This window comes from Pseudorasbora parva, chromosome 5 (genome assembly GCF_024679245.1).
Source record: "Pseudorasbora parva isolate DD20220531a chromosome 5, ASM2467924v1, whole genome shotgun sequence".
Lineage (NCBI taxonomy): Eukaryota > Metazoa > Chordata > Actinopteri > Cypriniformes > Gobionidae > Pseudorasbora > Pseudorasbora parva.
In genome coordinates this window covers 41,310,128-41,335,541 of record NC_090176.1, presented here as the reverse complement: position 1 = coordinate 41,335,541, position 25,414 = coordinate 41,310,128, and the positions used below count along the sequence as shown (strand labels likewise).

General features: G+C 37.5%; 1 protein-coding gene across 1 annotated transcript in view; it reads right to left on the bottom strand.

Moving 5' to 3' along the window:
- The window catches only part of hibch (3-hydroxyisobutyryl-CoA hydrolase), a 37,459-nt gene extending 12,563 nt beyond the window's left edge, over positions 1-24,896 (bottom strand). Inside the window, exons 1-8 of the mRNA XM_067444326.1 lie at positions 24,636-24,896; positions 24,118-24,160; positions 22,539-22,670; positions 22,356-22,440; positions 22,186-22,266; positions 22,045-22,097; positions 11,793-11,871; positions 2,677-2,822 (exon numbers count right to left, since the gene is read on the bottom strand). Coding sequence (XP_067300427.1) covers positions 2,677-2,822; positions 11,793-11,871; positions 22,045-22,097; positions 22,186-22,266; positions 22,356-22,440; positions 22,539-22,670; positions 24,118-24,160; positions 24,636-24,667 — 651 coding nt within the window. The 5' untranslated portion in view covers positions 24,668-24,896. The remainder of the gene's footprint in view (positions 1-2,676; positions 2,823-11,792; positions 11,872-22,044; positions 22,098-22,185; positions 22,267-22,355; positions 22,441-22,538; positions 22,671-24,117; positions 24,161-24,635) is intronic.
- Positions 24,897-25,414: the final 518 nt, after the last annotated feature.

Here is a 25,414-nt window from a genome sequence, read left to right as displayed (position 1 = left end):
CCCCCCCCCCCCCCCCCCCAGCAATTTTAGGGTGCGTTCACACTTGAAGTTCGGTTTGTTTGGTCCGGTCCAAAAAACAAAAATATAAAAAATATAGTCCTGGTCCGCTTAGCGTTCACACTGGCATTTTTAACAGTGAACTTTAAGGTACCGAACCAAAGGGGATACGGTCACAACCTGATTGATCGGCTTTTATGACGTATATTTTGCGACGGAGCTTGCTTACCGAACATTCAAAACAATGCTGTGTGCTGGAATAAATGGCATCTTTTTATGCGTGTACATTTGCGCTGCATCCCAATTCGCCTACTTATACTACGTCCTAAAAGTATGTGCTCTTTTTGTGAAGAAAAAGTACATACTTTTAAGTATGTAGCAAAAGAGTATGCAAGCTTTGGGACACACTAATTCGTCATCTTTAACGGACTCTGTCGCTTAGTTACGTGCATCTCATCACCCTGTCAATCATAGTCACAGTTCAAATCCTTCACATTCAATTTAATTTCCTACCGTATCGGAGAGAAATATAGCCGCACGTTGATCTGCCATTCGTGGGTCTTTACTTTAGAGACTCTGCTCGTGTGTTTGCAGTTTAAATATAATGATGCTTTAAAAAGTTAATGGCCAAACGTGCCATTGCAAAAGTTCACAATGCTGCTGCAGGTGAAATATAATGTGGACAACACTGAATAAATATATTTTAGTCAGTTTAAATAGTGGTAGTTGGTCACTCAAACCCCTTTGTCTAAACCACTCTGTTTAACAGTTGGAGTTACACAGCCGTCATGTTTGTAGTTTTTTAACACTTTTTATCCGCGTTTGTAGTTCTATTCGAATCCAACTCGCAATGGGCTGTGGGCAATATCAGCCGTTAGAGTGCGCATCGATCCGCACTTACCGGGAATTCTGACCGGAAATAGTAAACCATCTGGGAATCTTTAGAATGCTCTTTTCAACATACTATAATTTGGGAGATACTAATTTTATTTTCGAATACTATTTAATATGGATAGTATGTGAATTGGGATGCAGGGATGGTTTTATTTTTATCAGCTGAGAACTCATGAAGAGCTCATAAAATGTTCAAAACATTCAAAACAGCACCAGGATTTCCTCCGTTGTATGCAGAAACGAAGATCTGCTGCAAAAGAGACGGCAGTTCCGTCGTCTGTACCGACTCATGGGCAACACGGGTCCTTTGATATGAAGAACCATGTATGCTTTTTGTGCATTTTTTTCTAGCATTTTCAAAACATGCTCGTCGGACCAAATATTGATGAGGCACTTTACCTCCTCGTTGCTCCATCTTTGCCCTTAACTCATTTTAGATACACTAATCTTTCCACATCATCAAACCAGCTGACTTGTAGTGTTGTATCTTGTGACATTACATCCTGTTTTTGATTTGTTTACATGTCTTTGGTCTGTGTTGCATTCATATATCAATCGAACCGCAACAGAGTTCGTTTGGAAGCGGACCAAGACCCAGTTGTTTGGTGCGCACCAGGGTTTGGATGGTAGCGTTCATATATGTTCAAATGAACCGTACTAACCAAGCAGTTGCACCAGGGTTCGTTTTAATCAAACCAAACATAAGTGTGAACTCACCGTTAAAATCCCTGACCCTGTACTGCTCAGGGTTGAATTATAATAAAGCCTGAATCACTATATTTTTTTTAGCTTTATTTTACATAGCTCATAATTTAGTCAATTAGCTCACAACTAGCTTTGCTGTACGAATGAACTTCCTGTCCTCACAGCCCTTTTCTGGGTATTTTTATCACAAGTCACTTCTGTGTGTCAGATCCTGCTGGTCATCTGTCCTTGGCCAGGGGATGTGTGTGTGTGCGGGTGTGCGCAGGCTTGTATGCCCCTCTCTCTCCAGCAGTGCCAAGCCCTGGTCCTCATTTTCACCTCTGGCACATGAACTGGGCATAGTGTCAGCGCTCAGTCGCCCCCTGCTGCCGAAAGTTCGCTGACAAGCCTGAGAAACGCTGACTATGTCTTCTTCTTTCAGTACCTTCTCTCATTTCACCATCAACTGCAGCCCAAAAGCCCAGGAGGCCATCACCAGCACAGCTCGGTCATCATTACCTTGAATTTGATTTACAACCTCCCAAAACTGTTCTAAAACTGTCCTACAGTATTTTCTTCTTCTTACTAACTGTGTCCCCACCAGCTGTGTGTGAAAACGCTGCATGGTTTTGTCAACGACTACCTTTACATGTGCACCAATAATTTGATTATTTGCAATAATCAGAGTAAGGATTTAATCGCAGTACACTGAAGAAAAAAGTTTGTTGGATTTACATGATTTCGTTTTGTACATCGGTCCCACATGAATCAATGAAGTTAAACAAACATAATTTGTTCATGTAACTTCATGGAATAAAGTCATCCAATTAAGTTTAAATTTTAATTTTATATGGCTCCCTGACACGATTCAGGCATATGTTGGTATATAGTGGTTATATATACAAATAACACTGATATTTCAAAATATTTAGGCCTACTCAGTTCACAAAAATCTTTGGCAATTGAAAAATTTGCAAAATCTATTCACATAGCCATCAGTGGACTATGACAAATTGAAACATGATATATTTATGCCAAATATTGCCATATGAACCAGGCTAGCCAATATGTATTGATCAATTACTAGAGTATATGCATTACCTTCTCAGACTGCACAAAGTGAGTTGCCACCCCGACTCTTTGAACATCTCTTCCTTTGAGGCGAAACCCTGTCAGGGCGAGAAAAAGGCCCAGCTTGCCTGGAAGTCTAGGCAGGAAGTAGCCACCACCAACATCAGGGAACAGACCTATAGAAACAGAACATACAATAATATAAGAACTGCAAGGAAATACTTGAATAAACTAAATGACTGATTCTGTGAGCTACACTTAATTAGCAAAAGTTTTGGGACGCCTGCCTTTAGATGCACATGAACTTTAATGACATCCCATTCTTAATCCGTAGGGTTTAATATAGAGTTGGCCCAACCTTTGCAGCCATAAAAGCTTCAACTCTTCTGGGAAGGATTTCCACAAGCTTTAGGAGTGTGTTTATAGACATCTTTGACCATTTTTTTAGTAGCGCTGGGACTGATGTTGTACGAGAAAACCTGGCTCGCAGTCTCCGCTCTAATTCATCCCAAAGGTGTTCAATTGGGTTTAGGTCAGGCCAGGCAAGTTCCTCCAAACCAAACTCACTCATCCATGTCTTTATGGACCTTTGTGCACTGGTGCACAGTCATGTTTCCACACTCAAACTGTTCCCACAAAGTTTGGAGCATGAAATTGTCAAAAATGTCTTGGTATGCTGAAGCATTAACACTCTTAAAATGGCTGGGTTAAAAACAACCCAATTGGCAACCCAGCGCTGGGTAAATATTGGACAGAACACATCCTGGGTTAAATTAACCCAGTGGCAGTTTAACCCAGCAGGCTGGGCTTTTGAGAAAACCCAAAGTGTAGTCAACTTTGTACCATTAATGGATTTGCTGTTCTGGGTTATTCTTGCTGTTTTTTTCTTTAAAAATCTCCTCTGCATTAGCCTACTGTAAAACTAGACAATCATGAAAGAACGAATGAAGAATGCATGTTTAGACTTTTAAAACAATTTTTATTGCTTGACAAATGGTACAATACACAAATGTGTTAAAATTGGCAACAGTGACAACTACAAACCTAATATATTCTGTCAATTTATTCACGTTTAAATCAAACTTTTATTTTGATGGGTTGCCGTGACTTTTGAGTCTCTGTGTTCATGATATGACACGTGCCGCCCCCGTCATTCATACAGAGAGGCAAAACATGGAAGAGTAACGTCAATATTTAAATAGTATTTAATATACACAGACACCTATATATTCGGCTACAGTCTGGAGCACTGTGTGACTCGACTGAACGCAGCTGCGGGACCGAATATAGTCTACTTGTGAGTCGATGCTATACAGATACTATCGTCACATTTTTAACATTTCAGTATGTACTTGGCACCGAAGTACCGGTACTTGTGACATCCCTACATACAACCATGTTTAATTTTCGTAAGGGGATCATGGTTCTGTGTAACGTTAATCACAAACTGCATTAATCTATCGTCTCACATGCCTACCTAAACTAACACGAGTCAGTAAGTTACATTGCATCGGATTTTGAATTTAAACGAATCCGGGCGGGAAGCACGTGAAACAACCAAGCGCTGGGTAGAATCAACCAAGCTTTGTGACCCAGCAGGTTTAACCCAACGACTGGAAATTTGAAACTACCCAATGGTGTTTAAAATGTGATTAAATAAACCAACAAAAATTACCCAACAGTCTTAACCCAGCATTTTGGGTTAAAAAATAACCCAGCATTATTTAGAGTGAAGAGTTCCTTCCACTGGTAGTAGTTCTGAGTTCACACTGCCCGATTTAGCCCCGATTTTGACTCAGAACAGGTTTTGAGAAATCAGAGACAGATGCCCTAACTCATAGGCAAATCAGCGCTTGGACAAAACCGAGTTTTCAGTCATGCAATGTGAAAGCCCCTGTGTGGTCAAGGCCTTATTGCACAGGTATCAACCTATCACGTACCACGCTTGAATTCACTGAGCGACCCATTCTTTCACAAATGTTTGTAGAAGCGTCTGGATGCCTAGGTGCTTGATTGTATGTCCCTGTGGCCATGGAAGTTATTGGAACACCTGAATTTAATTATTTGGAGGGATGAATTATACCCTTTATCAGAGCTATGTTAGATGTTGCATATAATGTATGTTAAATAATAAATATGTTACATATAAACCTAAAGAAAAACATAATCGTAAAAAAATAATAAAAAATTCTGATGATTAATGATTCATCTGCAAAGGTGTCTCTGGCCTTTAGTTTATCCTAAGCATAAAGTTGCTAATAGTTATCAAATGCAATGCACTGTTCAGTTTGCAGGATGTGGATATGAAATGGCATAGTGCTGGGCTTTTTATTAACCTGATGTGCTTTTTTTTGTAGCAAGGGCTGAGAAAATGGCAATTGTCCCTTATACACACTCAGTATGAGGTACAATTCTGAATAAGGCACGACAGGATTAAGTCTCCTGACCTGATTCTAGAAGGCAAATGTAATATCATAAATGCAGATTACGTTTGTCATTCAGCCATTTGCTTTGTCTCATGGCTGCACAGTTTTAAGACCCACATAGCCCCTTAATCCATAAGCAGAAGGGGGTGAAAAGGAGGGGTTCAGGCTGGGGGGTTGCATTTTCGGCGCACAGATGGCTGGCACATTGTCAGAGAAGGTGCCACCATGAGTGAATGGCACAGCTCAGCACAAACGGCTCAAAGCTAGTGCCACCATGCTGTTCCTGGTGCTTTCCTTCTGAAATCCCACTTTGTCTGGAGCATTTAAAGCATACCAAGACACAAAAAATATTTAAACCAGATTAAATGTTTGTATGAGCAACCCAATTGAGTAGCAGTGGATCAACTAATGGCATGTCGGGGCGGGTATGGCAAATCTGCTTCAAACATTCATTCAAGTCAATCAATATTTATGTAGATTTCAACTGAAACTTGTATTACTCTGCTGATATGACTGGAGTCTCATTTAATAATTAAATAAATAAATATGTATACAGGTATGTACGCATATATGTAATTGGCTATTGATGGCTTGTAGTTTAGGTACTTTTACAAAAGAGTAACTTGACTCAATCTAAACATATTTTTCAAAAGTACTAATTTATATGTGAAACTTTCCCCCGAAATGAATATACACTGTAGAACTATCAAAATATTGTGATACGCTGTTATTGAATGACACTACATGGAAAAACTGTCTCAAACGATAACGCGAGTCAGGGTTATTATCATTAACTAAAACTAAAAGCATAAAAACAATATAAACTTTAACTGTAAAATAAAATATAAAATACCTAAACAGTAGTTGAAGTACTAAAATAACTAAAACTAATAACAAAAAATTAATACGTATAGAATAAATATGACAAAAACACAAAAATTACTAACACTTATTAACAAAAAATATAATAGTATATTAATGATAAAACTAAAATAAAACTGGTGTGAGTTATTTTTTTTTCTAACCTATAGCAAAAATCCAAACATATTTGAGACCTGTTGGGTAAGCCAGTTTAAAATAATTTAAAATAAAAGTAAATTAAAAAAAAAAAAAAAAAGTATGCATATTTCCACAGACACCTTAATTAGGCTGTTTATACGACTGAAGTCTCATCTGAAAAAAAAAAAATAGAATGAAGCATCGTTCTAAATATTTTTCAAAAGTACTACTCATTTAAGCGTGAAATTAAATATAAAAAAAGAATGAGGGAAAAATGATTGCTTGCATTTTTAAATGAAAGAATGAGTACATTTTTCTTTTCAAAATCAGCACGTGCAAAAAAAAAGTCTGTAAATACGGTAAGGGTTGGGTTCTTGTACCTCATTCAAGATATTTGGAGATAATCCAAATGCTCTCCTTGTGCATGATGGGATGGGACTAGAGCCAAGAAGGGGGAGATGCAAGTCAGCAAAGCCAATCACCTTTTTTGCCTGGAAGATACACCAGTATAACTGGGTCACACTTCCAACTGATCAGGATACGACAGCATTCTTCAAACCAAAGGGGCAAAGGAAACATCCACATAAATCCCACCCGCATATGATGATGTAGGACTTGTTTAACCACCTCGTGTCAAGGAGGAAGAACTATAAGGAAGTACCGGGTATGAGACAAATGAGGCTGGCCGCCTTACCGCAGAATAAACCATTAAGACAAGTGCTAACCCAAAGAGGATTATTCATTCATCTGGGGTTGAGAAACACAGGCTCTTAATGGAATTAGCGGGTGATGGCACACAGGCGCTGTGTGTTCACTAAGTCAAATACACACACACACACACAATTGCACAGACGCTTAACAGATGTGTCACAGAGCGTGATTAGCACTACTTCCTGCCACTCTAACAGTTCTGCAGGGGGTCTTTGCCCAAGGCTCACAAGAGTGAAGGACGCTGTGCAGCTCGAGAGGAAATGCTGTAAAGCGCTCTCATTAAGAGTCCAGAATGATTTACAATAGCCAAGGCAGACTTCTGCCTACATGTGTAGGAGCATGTGATAGGGACAAGGGCAGAGTATTCATCACAGACAATCTGATTTACACTGCATCAAGGCTCCCAGCATACCATTCACAGGGTGTGATTACAACGTGGAATGAAAAGAAGCACGAAAAATCTAAAGCATGTGCAATAAAAGTGAGACAGCAGCAGGATACATTCGGAGGGAATGGTTATGAAATATGGATGTGGAAACATTCACTTTGGACCCAAAAACGAAAATTTTGTCTTCATTTTCTCACCCTCATGTCCTTCTAAACTTGTATTGTTAGGGTGAGTAAATTATGACAAAATATAAAGGGGTTGTAAAACACATTCTTTCGAAGGCCTGATTGTGTTTGTGGAGTGCTCTGTAACGTGTTCATACTTTGTTTTTAAAAATAATTCATTATTTTTTTATAGTCTGAATCCACTTTTGCTAATTTAAAGATGGTAAAAATGTTTGGTGCACCTGGAGCATAGTCCAAAAGGGTTGTACCTAGTCTCTTAATGAGTCACGGTTGTGTTTTGGGCATAATGTGCAATTAACCAATCAGTCTCATCTCCCCTTCCCTTTAAAAGCCAGTTGCACTCGCACAATGGCGGATTTACATGGCGGAATTTGCGAGCAGAAAGACTGAACGCTTTTCCATAGAGGAATCATTTTACTTTAAATTTTTTTAAATGTTTTTGTGCTGTGCTGCCCTTTGTGTCTAAAAAGCCAAGTGTATGCTTGTTGTAAACACACCAATAGGTGCATATTACTAACGCACCCTTTAAATAACGCAAAAACGCAAAAACATTGACTTTAGACCAGGTTTTTCAGTTGCCTCGAAATAGCAACGCACCAACACACCTCAACACACCTCATTTTCAGACCAGCACGCACTATGGGCGAACAGATGCGTACGAGTGCATTTGCTATTTAAACAATGTGGACACTGGACGTGAAAATGATAACTGCGTCAGGCCAAAACTAGCAAAAAACACTTGCATCATGTCTGCCGTCTCATTGCACCGGGTGTATGATGGGGCGGGCAGGGCACATTTAAATAGTTGCAAAATGTTTCTATTTCAAATAAATGCTGGTCTGTTGAGCTTTCAATTCATCAAAATATCCTGGGAAAATGTATCACTTGACTTTTTTTTATATTTTTTCAGAAATATAAAAAATCATACCGATCCCAAACATTTGAAATTCAGTGTAACATGGCACTTTGTGCTTGTACTTGTTTTTTAAAACAAACTGGCTTTTATACTTTATCAAATGCAGTTAAAGAGTTAGTTTACCCAAAAATGAAAATGCCGTCATTAATTACTCAGCCTCATGTCGTTCGACACCTGTAAGACCTCCGTTCATCTTCGGAACACAAATGAAGATATTTTTTGTTGCAATTCGATGGCAAAGAAAGGCCTTCATTGACACCAATGTCATTTCCTCTCTAAAGACCCATAAAAGGCACTAAAGACGTCGTTAAGCCCATCTAACTACAGTGGCTTTACAATACTTTTATGAAGCAAAGATAAAAGTTTTTGTACGCAAAAAAAAGTCTAACGACTTATATAGCGATAGGCCGATTTAAAAACAGATTGTGTGTCAAACTGCTCAAATCACATGACATTGGCGATCCGAATCATGAATCAATATGCTGACTCATAACCGTTCGAATGTTTGTTTTGAAATCGGCCAATCACTGCAATTCGTTATTTCGGGGTTTTTTTGCGCACAAAAACTATTCTTGATGCTTCATAAAATGATTATAGAGCCACTGTAGTGAGATGGGCTTCGTAACAACGTCTTTAGTGCCTTTTATGGGTCTTGAGAGAGGAAATGAAATTGGTGTCAATGAAAGCCTTTCTGAGCCATCGGATTTCAACACAAATATCTTCATTTGTGTTCTGAAGATGAACGGAGGTCTTACGGGTGTCAAACGACATTAGGGTAAGTAATTATTGACAGAATTTTCATTTTTGGGTGAACTAACCCATTAATGTCACCAAAAACTAAGCTGTCCACATTTGAGTTCCACCAAACTCAGACCAGATGAGAGTTTAGGGAAAGAAATCTGCGTACTCCTGCGCAAGAATAATCTGTTGGCTCCACGACTGGAACAAGACCCACTCACTTACATTTCAGCGGCAGATTGATCGGGTGCCGCCTGCATCGCCAGAATTCCTTCCATGAGCGAAACGGAGGTTCACGCTGTCTATGTCTGCGTTTCAGCTTGCCGCTCATTCAGCACAAGCATCAGACAGGTGCTCCACTCCACTCCATCTCTCAACACAGTTTCCACATAATAATGATCTGAAAAATCTGCTGTGAAAGATTGCTTTGCGCCTAAAGGTTTATTTTGTTTTGTTTTTTTGTTATAAAGGTGAGTGCTGTTTCGTTTCAGAGGCAGACATAACATCTTCAGCTCATGCTGGTCTGCTTGCAGTTTGGAGTTAAAGATTTATATAGTATATCTAACAGACGCGATGCGACAAGATTCCAGTGACAAGTTATATGACTGTCCACATCAGGCTATATGTGACAAAATCAATTAAATATCACACAGCCAATCAAAAGAGCTTGTGGAAAGAGCTCTCTCTGCTGGCACACTGGGCTCGCAATGAAATGGATAAGTAGCTACATAATCCAATTATTAAATATTTCACCATTTTAACATTATTTAAAAAAAAAAAAAACACATTGAGTGACAAACAATCGGTCACAGAATACAGTACACTAATTTGTTCACATTGAGTAACAATATTCTTGTTTCCTTTTAAGGGTTAGTTTACCCAAAAATACATATTCTGTCATTACTCATCCTTTGTTCATCTTCGAACACAAATTAAGATGTTTTTGAATAAATCCGAGAGCTCTTTGACCCATAGACTGCAACTTTACCACTTTTGCGATGAGAATACTTTTCTTCTCTTCAGTGTTTCTGACACTGTTCACATGAGCACCATGATGCATACATGTGACAAAATGGCAATGTGCAATTAATGGCAAATGTTTTATCTATTGACAATCCTAATATGTGTGTGTGTGTGTGTGTGTGTGTGTGTGTGTGTGTGTGTTCATAGACTGTCGCAGAACCCTGGAGGGGCAAAATAGCCATAGAACTTAAGCCTGTCAATTAATAAAAAATATGTGAACAAGGTGCATTTTTTGGCCACTTGTGATCCATATACAGCACCTGCTGCAGTATTTCAATGACAATTTTTTGCAGTATTTTTAAAAACAAATTCAGTTTATACCTTTTTGTTGATGCTTTACAGGCGAGTGGATGAGCGAACAGTGAATATGAACACAATGCATTTTCTTTATAATGGTTTTTGATGGGAAACACTTAAAGGGGTACTTCAGCGCTGGGAAGATGAATCTGTATTTAAACTGGGTCATTAATGCAGTAGAAATGTGAAATTATTTTTGAACTTGGTGTCTTCTAGACTGAGAAAAGACAGAAAATGTATTTTTGTCCCATGGGGATGAAAGACTACAATTCCCAGAATGCTTCGCTGCCCTGTGAGGCCATTCCCAAAGCCACCAACTTGATTACTGTGACTGAGTTGTAGAAGACACTACAATTAAAAACTGAACGTGTCTGTTAATGAGTGAGTCACCGCGCGAGTATCACAGCACTACGCACTAACTGCACGAGTGATGAGAGCTGAGGTAATCGCGACTACACTCACGGCATACATTCACAACGCGAGTTCAGTCTGGCGCGTTTCAGTTCATGCCTTTGCAAGCTTAACTTTCATAGAAATTAATTTGATAAGTTAAAAGACTTACATTGCTCACCATAGCTCCGTTTAAATGAGTGCCTGTAGCTTCGAGCTGAGCTCTCCCTGCAAGCTGAGTGTAATCTCCCATCCCCCATGTGCAGATTCAAAACATGCGGAAATGGCTCCCTCTGCTGGCTGTAGTCTTTAGCCTTTGGGCAAACATTCCTCCTATGATGCAAAAATCGTCAATTTGCATCATAGGAGGAATTTTTCCAGAAATAAAATGCATAAATCTCTTGTCTCAGGGAGATATGAGGGGGGAAAGCACAATAATTTGAATATACTCCAGGGTTTCTACTGATACAAAGCCATATGCTAATCGCTGAAGTAACCCTTTAATGAGAAACCTGGTGTTGAATTAATATTCTGTTCATTTGCTTGCCTGTACAAAGTATGCAACATCAACAAAATGTATATCGAATTTGGTCTTGTAATATCACTGTCTTACAACATTAAAACTTACTACAAACCTGGTAAAAATGACTGGCATGCAATGGAGGAAAGCCTTGTTTTGCCCTCCAGGTGGGCGTTCCTATAATGGTGTGACGTCGCTTCACATTCAGATCACTATCAGGACGTGCAAGTCTTTCAACCAGCATAACAAAAAAAATGTCTGGATCTAATCACCTACACTGCCATTAAGTGTGTAAAATAAAAAAACACACCTTTTCTGTAATTACTGTACATGTGAATCCCAGGGATATAAATGCTGCTTAAATAGATGTGCCAAAACTACAGTTTCTTTTTTGGCAAACGGTGCTTCACATTCAATTTTTAAATCAATTTTTTTGGGACAAAGTATTATTGATTCCTGTGAAACCAAAGCCATCTTGCATTATTAATGAAAACTCAGATTATAACCCAGTTACGGCCCACAGGGAGAGAGAGGAACACTGACTGCCTCTTACCGATGCCCGTCTCTGGCATGGCAAACAGTGTCTTCTCAGTGGCCACACGAAACCGTCCATGAACTGAAAGACCCACGCCCTGCAGAGACAGAGAAAACAGTTCCAATCAATAATTGGGTACCATACTCACAGACTAGATGGAAAGAGTCGTAGAACGATGGTTAAAATCTCCACACCCATCTACTGTAAGACACTACAGGAATAGTTCACTCAAAGAATGAAAATATATTAGCCTCACGTAATACCAAATCTGTATGCATGGTCAATATGACTTGTATGCTTTATTACAAGACTTCTAAAGCCATTCAATACCTTTGTGTGAGAAACACAGAAAAGAACAGAATGGAAGCTTGCCAATTGTGGACATTAATTGCATTAGATAAAGTGTAAAAGACAGATTGTTAAATAATTAGTATAAAGCACAAATTACAAAATTTGCTTTTCAAGATGAAGAATAAACATACTGTTTTTCTGGTTATCAAAATTGGTGCAAACAGATGCCACTAAAACACTAAATCTTCAAACCATTGTCATTGCAAAAAAGATGCAGAGGCCATTTGCTTTGGTATTGTGCTGTCTAATGCAATCATTCTTATACATGTTTTAAGCATGACTTACACTACTGTTGAAACATTTTTTTTATGTTTTTGATTTTAAAATGCTCATCAAAGCTGAATTTTTACAAAGTTCAAAAGAACAGCATTTATATATTTCAACAGCATTTTACATGGGGTGATTGGGACACTTTTTGCCATTTAGATGACTTGGAAATACACTCACCTAAAGGACTATTAAGAACACCATACTAATACTGTGTTTGACCCCCCTTTGCCTTCAGAACTGCCTTAATTCTACGTGGCATTGATTCAACAAGGTGCTAAAAGCATTCTTTAGAAATGTTGGCCCATATTGATAGGATAGCATCTTACTGTTGATGGAGAGTTGTGGGATGCACATCCAGGGCACGAAGCTCCCGTTCCACCACATCCCAAAGATGCTCTATTGGGTTGAGATCTGGTGACTGTGGGGGAACTCGTCATGTTCACGAAACCAGTTTGAAATGATTCGAGCTTTGTGACATGGTGCATTATCCTGCTGGAAGTAGCCATCATAGGATGGGTACATGGTGGTCATAAAGGGATGGACATGGTCAGAAACAATGCTCAGGTAGGCCGTGGCATTTAAACGATGTCTAATTGCACTAAGGGACCTAAAGTGTGCCATGAAAACATCCCCCACACCATTACACCACCACCAGCAGCCTGCACAGTGGTAACAAGGCATGATAAATCCATGCTCTCATTCTGTTTACACCAAATTCTGACTCTACCATCTGAATGTCTCAACAGGAATCGAGACTCATCAGACCAGGCAACATTTTTCCAGTCTTCAACTGTCCAATTTTGGTGAGTCCATGCAAATTGTAGCCTCTTTTTCCTATTTGTAGTAGAGATGAGTGGTACCCGGTGGGGTCTTCTGCTGTTGTAGCCCATCTGCCTCAAGGTTGTGCATGTTGTGGCTTCACAAATGCTTTGCTGCATACTTCGGTTGTGACGAGTGGTTATTTCACTTCTATCATCTTGAATCAGTCGGCCCATTCTCCTCTGATCTCATGTATCAACAAGGCATTTTCACCCACAGGACTGCCGCATACTGGATGTTTTTCCCTTTTCACACCATTCTTTGTAATCTAGAAATGGTTGTGCGTGAAAATCCCAGTAACTGAGCAGATTGTGAAATACTCAGACCGGCCCGTCTGGCACCAACAAACATGCCACGCTCAAAATGGCCTAAATCACCTTTCTTTCCCATTCTGACATTCAGTTTGGAGTTCAGGAGATTGTCTTGACCAAGACCACACCCCTAAATACATTGAAGCAACTGTCATGTGATTGGTTGATTAGATAATTGCATTAATGAGAAATTGAACAGGTGTTCCTAATAATCCTTTAGGTGAGTGTATATATATATATATATATATATATATATATATAGAGCGAATGCATCGACGTCACTTGCCCGCCGTAACACGCCCCCTCAGCCGGGGCTGAGTGGCAGAAAAGCTGCTGCGACTGGAGTTAATACTGGAAAACACGAGTAGAACAAACAATCCTAACAATTTACCAAAGATTCAGTGATCCATGGATAATGATATGCAGCCAGGACACGTGATTTCCTGACATTTTTAGGAGCCTGATTCGACATGAATGTTTATAACTGTCATTCATCACATTTTTCGAGTGAATCCCGCATGTATATGTGGATGGGTCAGTGTTTTGAAGTGGGTAGTGGTGGTAATATACTTTATATTCACTAAAAACTGTCATTCATTCGATAAACGCAATCTCACAATGTCTGCACTTACAGAGGATTGACACGCGGGTTTAACTGAACTCAGCGCCTGGACAAACACTCGAGCGGTGAGTGATTCCAAATTCAACACCTGTGATTGGCCAATTCTGTTGTAGATATCTACAAACATGTCTGTGATTGGCTACATTACTAACCGAGGCGAAAACACGTTGGAAATGTAATCATTTGACGAGTGCAAATACAGATACACACTGGATCTTTTGCTAGCTCCTTTTCGCAGATAATATGAAATTATTACGAATTCTTACAGAGGATTACATATCACAGACAAGCAGTTATGGGCAGCTTTTCACTCTAAAAGCAGAAGCAGCAGCAGGTGGCAGTGGTTTGAGTGAAAAAATTACACGCTATTATCAAGTCAATCTCTTGTCCGTAACAGCGATGTCCATGCGGTCCGTGGACAAGCCTCCCCCTACCCCCCTTCTGGCGCCGGGCCTGGTTTTGTGTGTTCTTTTTAATACTGACAACCCAACGTTACTAAACCGTCATTTTATGGAAAATATCTGTGAAGAGGTCAAAAACTAGTTTGCAACAACAGTAATGAGCAGCTACCCTTGAACGTAGCAGTGGAAAAAGAGCAGACAAAGTCAATTTGGAACATTGTGGATCATATGGATAGTGTCAGAACTTAAGCCTCTCCCTAAGCACTGTTGCCATAGTGAGGCACCAACAACATGTGTGGTGATTTAGTAGTGTTTGAGCAGCAGTGAACGCAGGAGCGGAATAACAAACAGTCTACTGATGTAAAGCGCACTGTATCATTATGTGCTCTGAAACGCCACAGCTTGTTCACACATTGCATAGGATTAGAAACAAATGGAAACCCTAGCACACAGCTGATACTGTTGATGCGTTACAGACACAGCTAAACGATTACCAGGTATTTTAGCACTAAGGACAGGCCAATTAATCTGCCAACATTTTTAGATTACTGAAACTGGCCGAATGTCTTTGTCAGTCTATCAGCTCCAAATCATTACAGCCTTGTGAATAGATAAAGTATTAATTTATTTCATAAAAATAAATCAATAAAATACAGACCCCAAACTTTTGAACTATAGTGTATATTAGCATTATATATAATCATTTACCACCTTGCTTTAAATATCGACATCACCACAGAAAAAAAAGTAATACAATCGTATGTGTTCCATTCAGTGACAGTTAAGCTAGGAAAAGAGAGAGCATCTGAAAGTTGTGGTTTCTGGTCAGTTTGTGTGTAAATGTACGTTTTTGACCAACGTTTTCCACGTCTGATATCATTTCTAATGCGAAATGACTACTGTAGTACTGCCTGATTTCTCGGATACAGCCACTGTCTGTTTTTACAGCAACCTGATCTTCTAACAGCAAGCTGAAGTGACGTAAAGACTTTACCAATCAGCAATTGGCTCTTTGATACAGAAGGTGGGACTTATTCCACTATATTACGGTTGCACTTTATTCATAGATTCATCTTTGTATATCAGTGTTTAAAGGGTTAGTTCACTCAAAAATGAAATGTATTTAAATAATGACTCACTCTAATGTTGTTCGACACCTGTAAAACCTTCATCTTCGGAACACAGTTTAAGATATTTTATATTTAGTCCGAGAGCTTTTCTGTTCCTTCATGATAATGAATGCACACTATACTCTACATGTCCAGAAAGGTAATAAATACATCATCAAAGTAGTCCATATGTGACATCAGTTAAAAATAACAAAAACTATAACTTTATTCAACGTTAACTTCTTTTCCGGGTTTGTTTTAAATCCTCAAATAAAGATTCAAACAGTTATGAATCAGCGTATTGATTCATGATTCGGATTGCATGTCAAACTGCTGAAATCATGTGACATTGGCAATCTTTATTTGAGGTTTTAAAACAAACCCGGAAGAGAAGACAATGTTGAATAAAGTCGTAGTTTTTGTTATTTTTGGACCAAAATGTATTTTCGATGCTCCACATATGGACTACTTTGATGATGTTTTTATTCCCTTTCTAGACATGGACAGTATAGTGTGCACACTTGCATACGCTCACAGACTAAATATTAATAACGGCTACAAAAATAAGATATTCTGGAATGTCAAGACATGCAAAATTTGAAAAACAGTTTTACACATACTTGGCAAAAAGTATACCTACAACTTATTGTCATCACTACAAAACTCGATCCGATTCTGTCATAAAGAAGATCCAAGGAATCATTGTCTTCATTACTTGATTACATTGATCTGATGTGACTCATCAGATGACAGCACATGACTGACATGGACCTGTCTAGTTTAACAAAATACATATCATCAAATCAGTTACGAAGCCACCTGGGGACTGCATTCTCAACGGGCCGCTCATTAAAATACAATAATGATGATCTTCTCCTAGAGGATTTGAGAAGCATGTTGTGATCAGAGCAGCACATTTGTCCCTACATGAAAACTCATTAGGTTATTATATTAAACTATCACTGAATCAGGGCAGAAGCAGGAATAAGCTCTCTGAATCGTTTGGCAAATGTTTAAGCTTTCAAACCGGAAGCATGTGTAGCTGAAGGCATCAAATCAATTACTTAGAACTGGTGGAAACTCTCATTCATTCTCCAAAATGTTCGGCTGGAATCTGACAGAAAACTTGCAGACAATGTAGGCAGGATCTAAATTTAAATATCAACTCCAGGATGGAAAACAGTACGTATCATCACCCCCTATTTTGGGGACTATGGAACGTAAACTTAGCCAAGAATGTTTAAAGACCATCTTTAATCTGGTAGTTTTCTTTCTAACATGAAAGTGCTCTGGAACATTTTATCACAGATATCTAAAAAAAAACAACAACACACAAACAGCTTTATCAAGCACTTGGCAAATCAATGAATCTAAAAATCACAAATGGTGAAAAAAGAAAAGTTCCTGTTAACTTAAAAATTTAACATAAATTTGGCAAGAGTACAGTTTTTTTTAAATAACATCTAATCTAATGTATATACTACTATTTAAAAGTTTTGAGTCAATAAGATGTTTTTAAAAAAATGAAATTTTTTAGCAAGGATATATTCAATTGTTAAAAGTGAAGTGACAGTAAAGACATTTATAATGTTACAAAAGATTTGCAAATAAATTCCGTTCCTTAGAACTTTCTGTTCATCAAATAATCATGATACAAAACCAAGCATGTTTTATATTATTGTTTAATTGTTAAGCAGCACAACTATTTTCAACATTTTATCATCATACACAAATGATTTCTGGAGGATCATGTGACACTGAAGACTGGAGTAAAGATGCAAAAAAATCAGCGTTGCCATCACAAAAATAAATCATATTTTTAATTTTTTTTTTTAAATAAATAATTTTATTTTTAAATTGTACTATTTTGCAATTTTACTATTTTGCTGTGAGCATAATATATTTTTTCAAAATCATTACAACATTTTAATGACCCCAGACATCTGAAGGTTATGTTCACTATCTAGAGGATTCAAGTTTACACGCTTGTCTTACAAATTGTTTCAAACATTTAACTGTCTTTTTATATAACAGTTGTCCTTCTCTTTCTGAGAAGGAGTGGCATGTGGCTCTGCTTAATTATGATTTACCATATGGTGAGCTTCAAGCTGCAGAAGTACTAAAGTTGTGTTTTTCATTACATAAATGAGATGGTCAAAATTAACTCTACGGAGGGCGTACAAAATATATATTTTTGTGTGTTTAATGAGCTTTAATGAATCTGACTTGATCTGACCTACTTCCAACTGCTCTTCTAACATCTGTAACACTGAATGTATTATTATTTGTCATTTATAATGTATGATTTATTCATAACAGATGCCCAAAAGTGTGGCATCCCATCCTGCTGCCCATTTTTGTTGCCAGGTCCAAAATAAGTTTGCATGTCGCTGTGACTGCGACTTAACTCCATCCCAAAGACAAGCGGTGCTTAAGGACTAAACACAGACACTCAAGCAAAGTAAATGAGATAATTCGTTAATCAGAATGTGAATTCTGAAGGGTCCAAAAGTCTAAGTCCACCGTTCTAGTGATCCACAAATGCTGATCAAGTAAATCTAAGTAAAAAGAAAACATTCTTTCCAAAATAAAAGGAATAAATGATAAGGAGCGACGGTCAGGAAGGTATTAAAGGTGCAGCGCAGCCACCCTCTGACAGGCCAGTGTGTGGGATCAAAGAGATGCTCATAGATCACTCTGAGACACTGCAGGTGTGAGCTATGTTACGCCCATCTTGAGTGATTGCATATTTGTTCCATTACTAAATGTGTTCCATTCTGCTGGACCACTGAAGAAAATCATTTTGATGTTCATGATGATTTATTGGATAATCTACTACCACTTATGTTGACAGGATGATATGTCGTCTTCTGTACATCTCTAAATAGCGATTCTGGAAGGCTGCTTCAGACAAAGTATGAGAGGAAATCACATTTAGACACTTCATGGTGTCATTTCTAAATCTAGATTTGAAATTTCAGGAAATACCAGTGCTTACTAGGCATCAAAAGGTTTGCGTACATTTAGGTGGATGTACAAATGTCAAATCTTTAGAGTTGTTAAGACTTAAATTATTATTATATACTAATTTTAAGAAAAAACTATTGGCCGATACTGATGTGTCAATTGCTCACTTATTCAAACTTTTGTCATTAAATTAGATTAGTGTTTTGATCATGATTTTAAAACTAGCATACATACTATATACTAGTTAGGGTTAGGGAATTTCTGTTGAACATGGATTGGAATCATTTAACATTCAGCAGGCCAACATAAATACAACAGAACAAAGATACATATGAAATAAACAGTGCTTTTCGGCGGGGTGAGTGGGGGGGTCTAACAGTATTTGGTACAGAAATAAGTTAATCAAATGTGAAATATATTCTTTATTGTATAATTTAATATACATTAATTCTTACAAAAAAATTACAATTTTTTTTTGTAAAAAGTTACAAAAGTATTTTAGTCAAGAGTAGCGAGAAATTTGTCTTTTGTTGTTCAATTAACATTAAAACAGCCGAGTAGCAGGAATTTTAGGCTGATGTCACTTTAAGAGGTGCACGGATCCAGTATACTAGTATATAAGTGTTTTATTTCTCAAATGTTTACATCCATTTAAGTCATAACTGACAATCTTACAAGGATATTCACCAAGACCTTGAACTTAAAGGAGCTGTATTTAAGAAATGTATTTAAACTATTCATAAAATGGCCCTAATATGTCACTAGACATTAAGAAATCATGTTAATTTCAAATACTTATATCTCTGACAACAGTAGTCCGGCCAGGATATTGTCATTTAAAAGTTGTTGTTGCAGCCCTCAACTGATGTTGATGTTGACATGTTGTGTTTTGGCCTGAAGCTCCACCCTCCTCCTATCGACCAATCACGAAGTCAGTAGTGTTTGGGCATCCGGGTTGCCAGCTCTGCTCTAGTTACCACAGCTGCAGCTACAAATGTTCCTGCTGATCCTGCAGCCTATCTGGCAACCTTGAGTCAGGGGGGCGGGGGAGAGGGGATACACAGCTCTACAGTAATTTGAAAGTGATTGCAGTACCAGTTTTGGCCACAATCTTACACTTCCTTTAATTCAGTATTCAGGCGATCTAAAATGGCATTCCGGGCACGCGTTACGATTGTGAGTACACACAAAACTTCTCACAAAGTGAGTAGAGTTCTCATTCACATCTTTTTGCGCTTGAATATTTAAATTTGCCAAGCTTAAAAACATGTGGAAAGAATAAACTTTCGTGAATATTTAGCACTGGCCTGATCAAGACAGTCATAGTTCTGCCAATGGTCTGAGTTTCATTCACACTGGCACTGGGAAATGTCGAGCCCTCTAGATTTTTTTCTTAGCAAGTATTTCATTATTTTACCAAGAAAAGAAAAAAACATTATATTATGCAATACAAATCAGAGCCTTTACACAGTCAATTAATAAACCATTAGTTTATTATATCACCCTTGTTCAAGCTATAGCCGATAATGCGCGGCTGATACGTCGGTGCATCTCTAATTGTAAATGTTTTATATTAAATTTATTAAAAAAGTAAAAACAACTAAAATATTGAACTTAATGGACTCTGCAAATAAAATAACAGATTATACAAAAACAACTAAATTATAAAATCTATAGCTCATAGTAACCATGTCTGTTATGCTACACATAGGAAAAAGACACAAAAGAGGTTTTGTATGGTTATAAATTATTACAAATGTCCCCTTTTGTGTTCCATGGAATAATATATAGTAGTCATTTTTCATTTTTAAGTGACGGAGAGGAAGGAAATAAACTAGAATGGTTGTGGAATATCAATACAGAGCTGCTCTGCAAGCGTTATAATGACATCATTTGTGATTCTGCAGCTATTGGCCATGTCTTTTTCTCAAATATCTGAGTAAATGGAAAAATCAATTTCTAAACCTTAGAGACATCTGACGTCAGCATGGGCTCAGTGACCTTACGTGGTCCTCAGCTGACACACATCACGCAGCAGCTCTGCATCAAACGACCAAAAAATGTACGGCACTGAGGTCGACCGGCCCACCATACCTCGACATAATCAATCAAACAGATTCACCTCGTGAAATTGCTTTCCTACTGCCTGAACCCCAAAGAAAAACGAGTTTTTCACCAGTAATTTTTCAACTGCTTAACTGCTTCAACTGCTTTACAATTAAGCTGGTAAAAGAGTGTTTAAAATATGTTTATAGTAAAGCACTAAAACGTTAGTACATATGAATGCATTCATGTTGTATTGAAAGTACTATGATACAAATAAACCACATCTACTGAATATGCTGCTTAATGGTGCATTCAACAAAAGCTGGCCAATCACATAATCGAATCAGCCGAGTCATGTTCCGGGGATGGGGTGGGGGGTGGGGGGTTTGGGCCTAGAATTTTTATCCCTAATATAGACCTAAAATGGTTTGAGGGTGTGTAAATCATGGAATAAGCTTCATTTTTGGGTGAACTATCCCTTTTAAAATGTTTTCTAAATATCTATGAAAATATTATGGTATTATTATGCTTTAGTACTGCCAAAAAAAGTACACACAGCACCTTTAAGCATCATAAATCAGCACCTCTAGAATTTTTAATAAGCAGGATAATTAGTAATTCATTTAAAACTTTCAGTATGAATTTCTGTGGAATAAGAATTGTTTGTGATGCATTGCTAATTACTGATTAAATTAATGACATTTCAGCCTACATGTAATATGTGCAACATGGACACAATGATATAAAGTGTTACTCAATCCAAGACTAATCAATAAAACCAAAGATAGTTTGTAAGAGCAGCTCATTGCTGACACCTACTGGATAAAGTACACAGTGCAAGATAGAAAATTAAGAGGATTAAAAAAGGGATTTATGACTCATAGTGCGTCACAGCTTTCCTCTAGCTCATTCAGTCAAACATGACTGCAAGATATTGCACTAAAAATACATATGGTAATAGCTCATGCGTTCTTGTAATTATAATTAGTATTTTTATGCATTTGTTTACTAGTGCTAAACTCGGAACCACATATACTAGCATACTACTTTTTATGACAGAAATAGTAAGAGTAGTATGCTAGTATACGTTTCTGAATTCAGCACTAGACCTAACTGATGGTAATGTTAATGCACAAATTCATAGTTGACACTGTGAAATGAATGGCACAGCTATATGTATAGCTTTACAGTATATAAAGAAGGTCACTTTGTCCTTCATCAATTTTATTTTTATTTTGTAAACACAAAGGCAAGCTGGCCTACATTGCCTCTGGAGTTAGTTCCTTCGATGACACATTCTGCTAAGTTAGAACAGACAGCACCATCTGCTGGTGTACTTGTGCAGCAAGACGACAACTTTAGATAAATACTTACTCCTCCCATTGTAATTCCATCAATTAAGGCCACATAAGGTTTCTGATATGTACCTAAAAAGATAAAATAAATAATAAATCTGTTTATTAAACCAACAACAAAAAAAAACAACAACCTGGGAACAAAAGTGTGAAAACATACCAATAGTGTTGTTCAGAATGTATTCCTCACGGAAAAAGTCTTGAGCAAGGGAATCGCCCGCTTTCCCAGCCTCTGTGACAGCTGAGAAAATAATTGTAGCCTTTCAGTGTAAATGGTAGATCTGTGCATGGATCCATAAAAGTTATCAATTAAAATTGTTACATAATTACCTCTGATATCCCCACCAGCACAGAAAGCTTTCTCTCCCGCTCCTTTAATGATCACAATATCCGTTTCTGAGTCTTTGTCCCATTTCTACACAAAAACAGGTCAACAATCAGAGATGATCTGGGTGAATAACAATAATTCAGGGTTTAGTGATGTTGTGAGAAAGGTTTCCAGTCTCCCCTAACCTTGAGCTGAGGGTAGATGTGTCTGATCATGGTGAGATTCAGAGCATTGAGAGCTTTGGGCCTGTTTAATGTGATGACACCTGCATTCCCTACTTTCTCAAACAGAACTTCAGAGCCAGCTTTACTGGACATCTGGAAAGAAACATGTACATTAGCAGTCAAGGTTATGACACAGACCTTTTCTTTATTATAACTAAATCATTTTATGTATAATGCTGTAACTTGTTGGCTGTTTTTTCTCTCTATCAAGTGAAGTGAGGTGTGTGTGTTTAAATATAGAAATGGTAAATATGAACAAAGATGGCTATAAAAATAAATGCATTGTTTATCCTTTTGAGGTTTTATTTAAAAAAATAAAAAATTAAATTAAAAATTACCAATAAATTTGATTTATTTTAATCCAATAAAATGTACCTTTTTAGTACACCAGGGTAAGGAACATGAAATTATCCAGCCATGACCCATGTTCCAAAGGAGTATAAATATGAGGAAACATAAAGGCCAAATTCCCTTAATCATTCATCACAATGAGTAAAACCAAAGAATATAGTTCTGATGTGCAGCAAAATATTGTTGAGCTTCACAAAATAGAAAGTGAAAATTCCCATCCCCACCATCAGGGCAATAATTAAGAAGTTCCATTTAACAAAATATATTATGAATCTGCCTGGAATAGGCTATATTGTATAGTGTCTATATTGTTTTAAAGGGTTAGTTCAGCAAAAAATGAAAATTAGCCCACGATTTATTCACCCTCAAGCCCAACGAGGTGTATATGACATTATTCTTTCAGACAAGTACAATCAGAGTTATATTAATAATGTCCTGGCTCATCCAAGCTTTATAATCGCAGTGAATGTTATTTTCTGTTTATTTCTGGTTTTGAAGTCCATAAAAGTGCATCTGTCCGTCATAAAAAAAATCCACACTGCTCTGGGGGGTTAATAAATGCCTACTAAAGCTAATCAATGCTTTTGTGTGAGAAAATATCCATATTTAAAAGTTAAGTGGCTAAAGTTTCTGAACAATTATCTAGAAACAAACATCAAACATCAAACAACACACGGATGTGTCACTGAACACAAAATGAAGCTTCTGCCATGACCATCCCAGAACCCTATTGAAAATGCGTTGGGTGAACTGAGGAGAAAAAGCATCAACATGGAGCTGGGAATCTGAAGGATCTGGAGTGATTCTGTATGGAGGAATGGACTCTGATCTCTTGTCATGTGTTCTCCAAACTCTTCATAGACATACTCATCAAGACAAGACTCAGAGCTGTTATTTTGGCAAAAGGAGGTGCGCAAAAAGTATTTAATAAAAGGGTGCCAATAATTATGGCAAACATGTTTTTGGAGAAAAGCATTTATTTTATAGTGTAATTATCCCCACTTTGAATTAAATGTAGGTTACTTTTTGTGAATAATTTTGAATACAAGATAATAAGGATAAACAATGCAGATTTATTTTTACAGCTATCTTTGATCATATCTACCAGGGGTGCCAATAATTCTGAACACAACTGTAAATATATACCTATAATCTATACCTATAATCCCTGCTTCGAGATCAAACTTACCATGTGTCCTTGTATTCTCTGCAATCTAAAGATTGGTTTTAGTCTGTATGGGAAAAAAATCAATATTGGTTACTGTTTTTTGTAACATTTAATTGTTATACATTGTGCAGGATATTATTGTTTTTAAAATGAATCTCTTAAAATAAAGTCAACAGAACCTTTTGAAACTGAAATCTCAGTTATAAATATTAATGTGTAGGTTTGTGGAAAACAACTCTCTTTATATGAATTGACTGTCCCCAAAGACATAGTGCAGATAACGTACCTACAGTTTGGTTTGTTTCTATACGTTCTACAGTCATTTTAATGACACTTTCCTTCAATTAATAGATATTATATACCTAAGAGACAACGTCCAAACTTTTTCTCATTCATTCCTTTTGGAAAAGTGACCTATAGTATTGCACTGTTTGCAAATGTCCTGCACATCAAATTGTATGCAATATTTCACACCCGGAGTCTATACGTGGAAGAAACGCATGATAGCATCAAACTTGTGACACTTCAGAAACACTCACCTGTGCGATGATGTAAAGATAATCAATGACATGGCTAAACCTTAGACAGCCCAGCTGGTGTTCTGGATCACTGTACACAGAGAGCTTTCACCCTATCGCCACTGTTCATTAGCCCTCCTTCATGATGTCATGATGGCGCGACACCGTCGAGGAAATCTCGTGATGTGTCGAGTTTCGACCGACACTGCCCACTACAGTTTCATCCGCGTCTTGTCATTCAACACTAGCATGTCTAATGTTTTATTTGATTAGAAAATTGTCAAATATGTCAGATTATAATTAATTTTAAACGGCTGGTTTTGATAGCAACAAAAAGTAAACACCGACATAAACCGGATATGTACAGAGGTGCCTAGTGATGGGAGAAACCATAGGGAGAAACCAGAGCCGTTGAAAAACTGGGAGAAACGAAGCTTGTCGAAACTTTGAATCAATTGCTTCGCAAAATGATTCACTGTTTCGAAGCATCTATGCTCGAAACGCCACCCGCTGGTGCCGCCTGCTGGTCAAAACTGTAAATGCAACGAAAATGTGCAGTAAACTACTTTTTAAAAACTAATTAGAAAATCTTTATTGAAAATCTATCTATTAAATGCACTTAACAAATCATATAATACCAGTATATATGAAATATCTGTATAATATGTTTTTATTTTATTTATTGTGGGACTTGATAAGAGCTTGATAAATCAGGATATTAACTTAAGAGACAATTAAGTTAATAGATTAAGAGACTATTAACTAAAACACTTACTTTTTTCATACTGTTATTAAAAAAT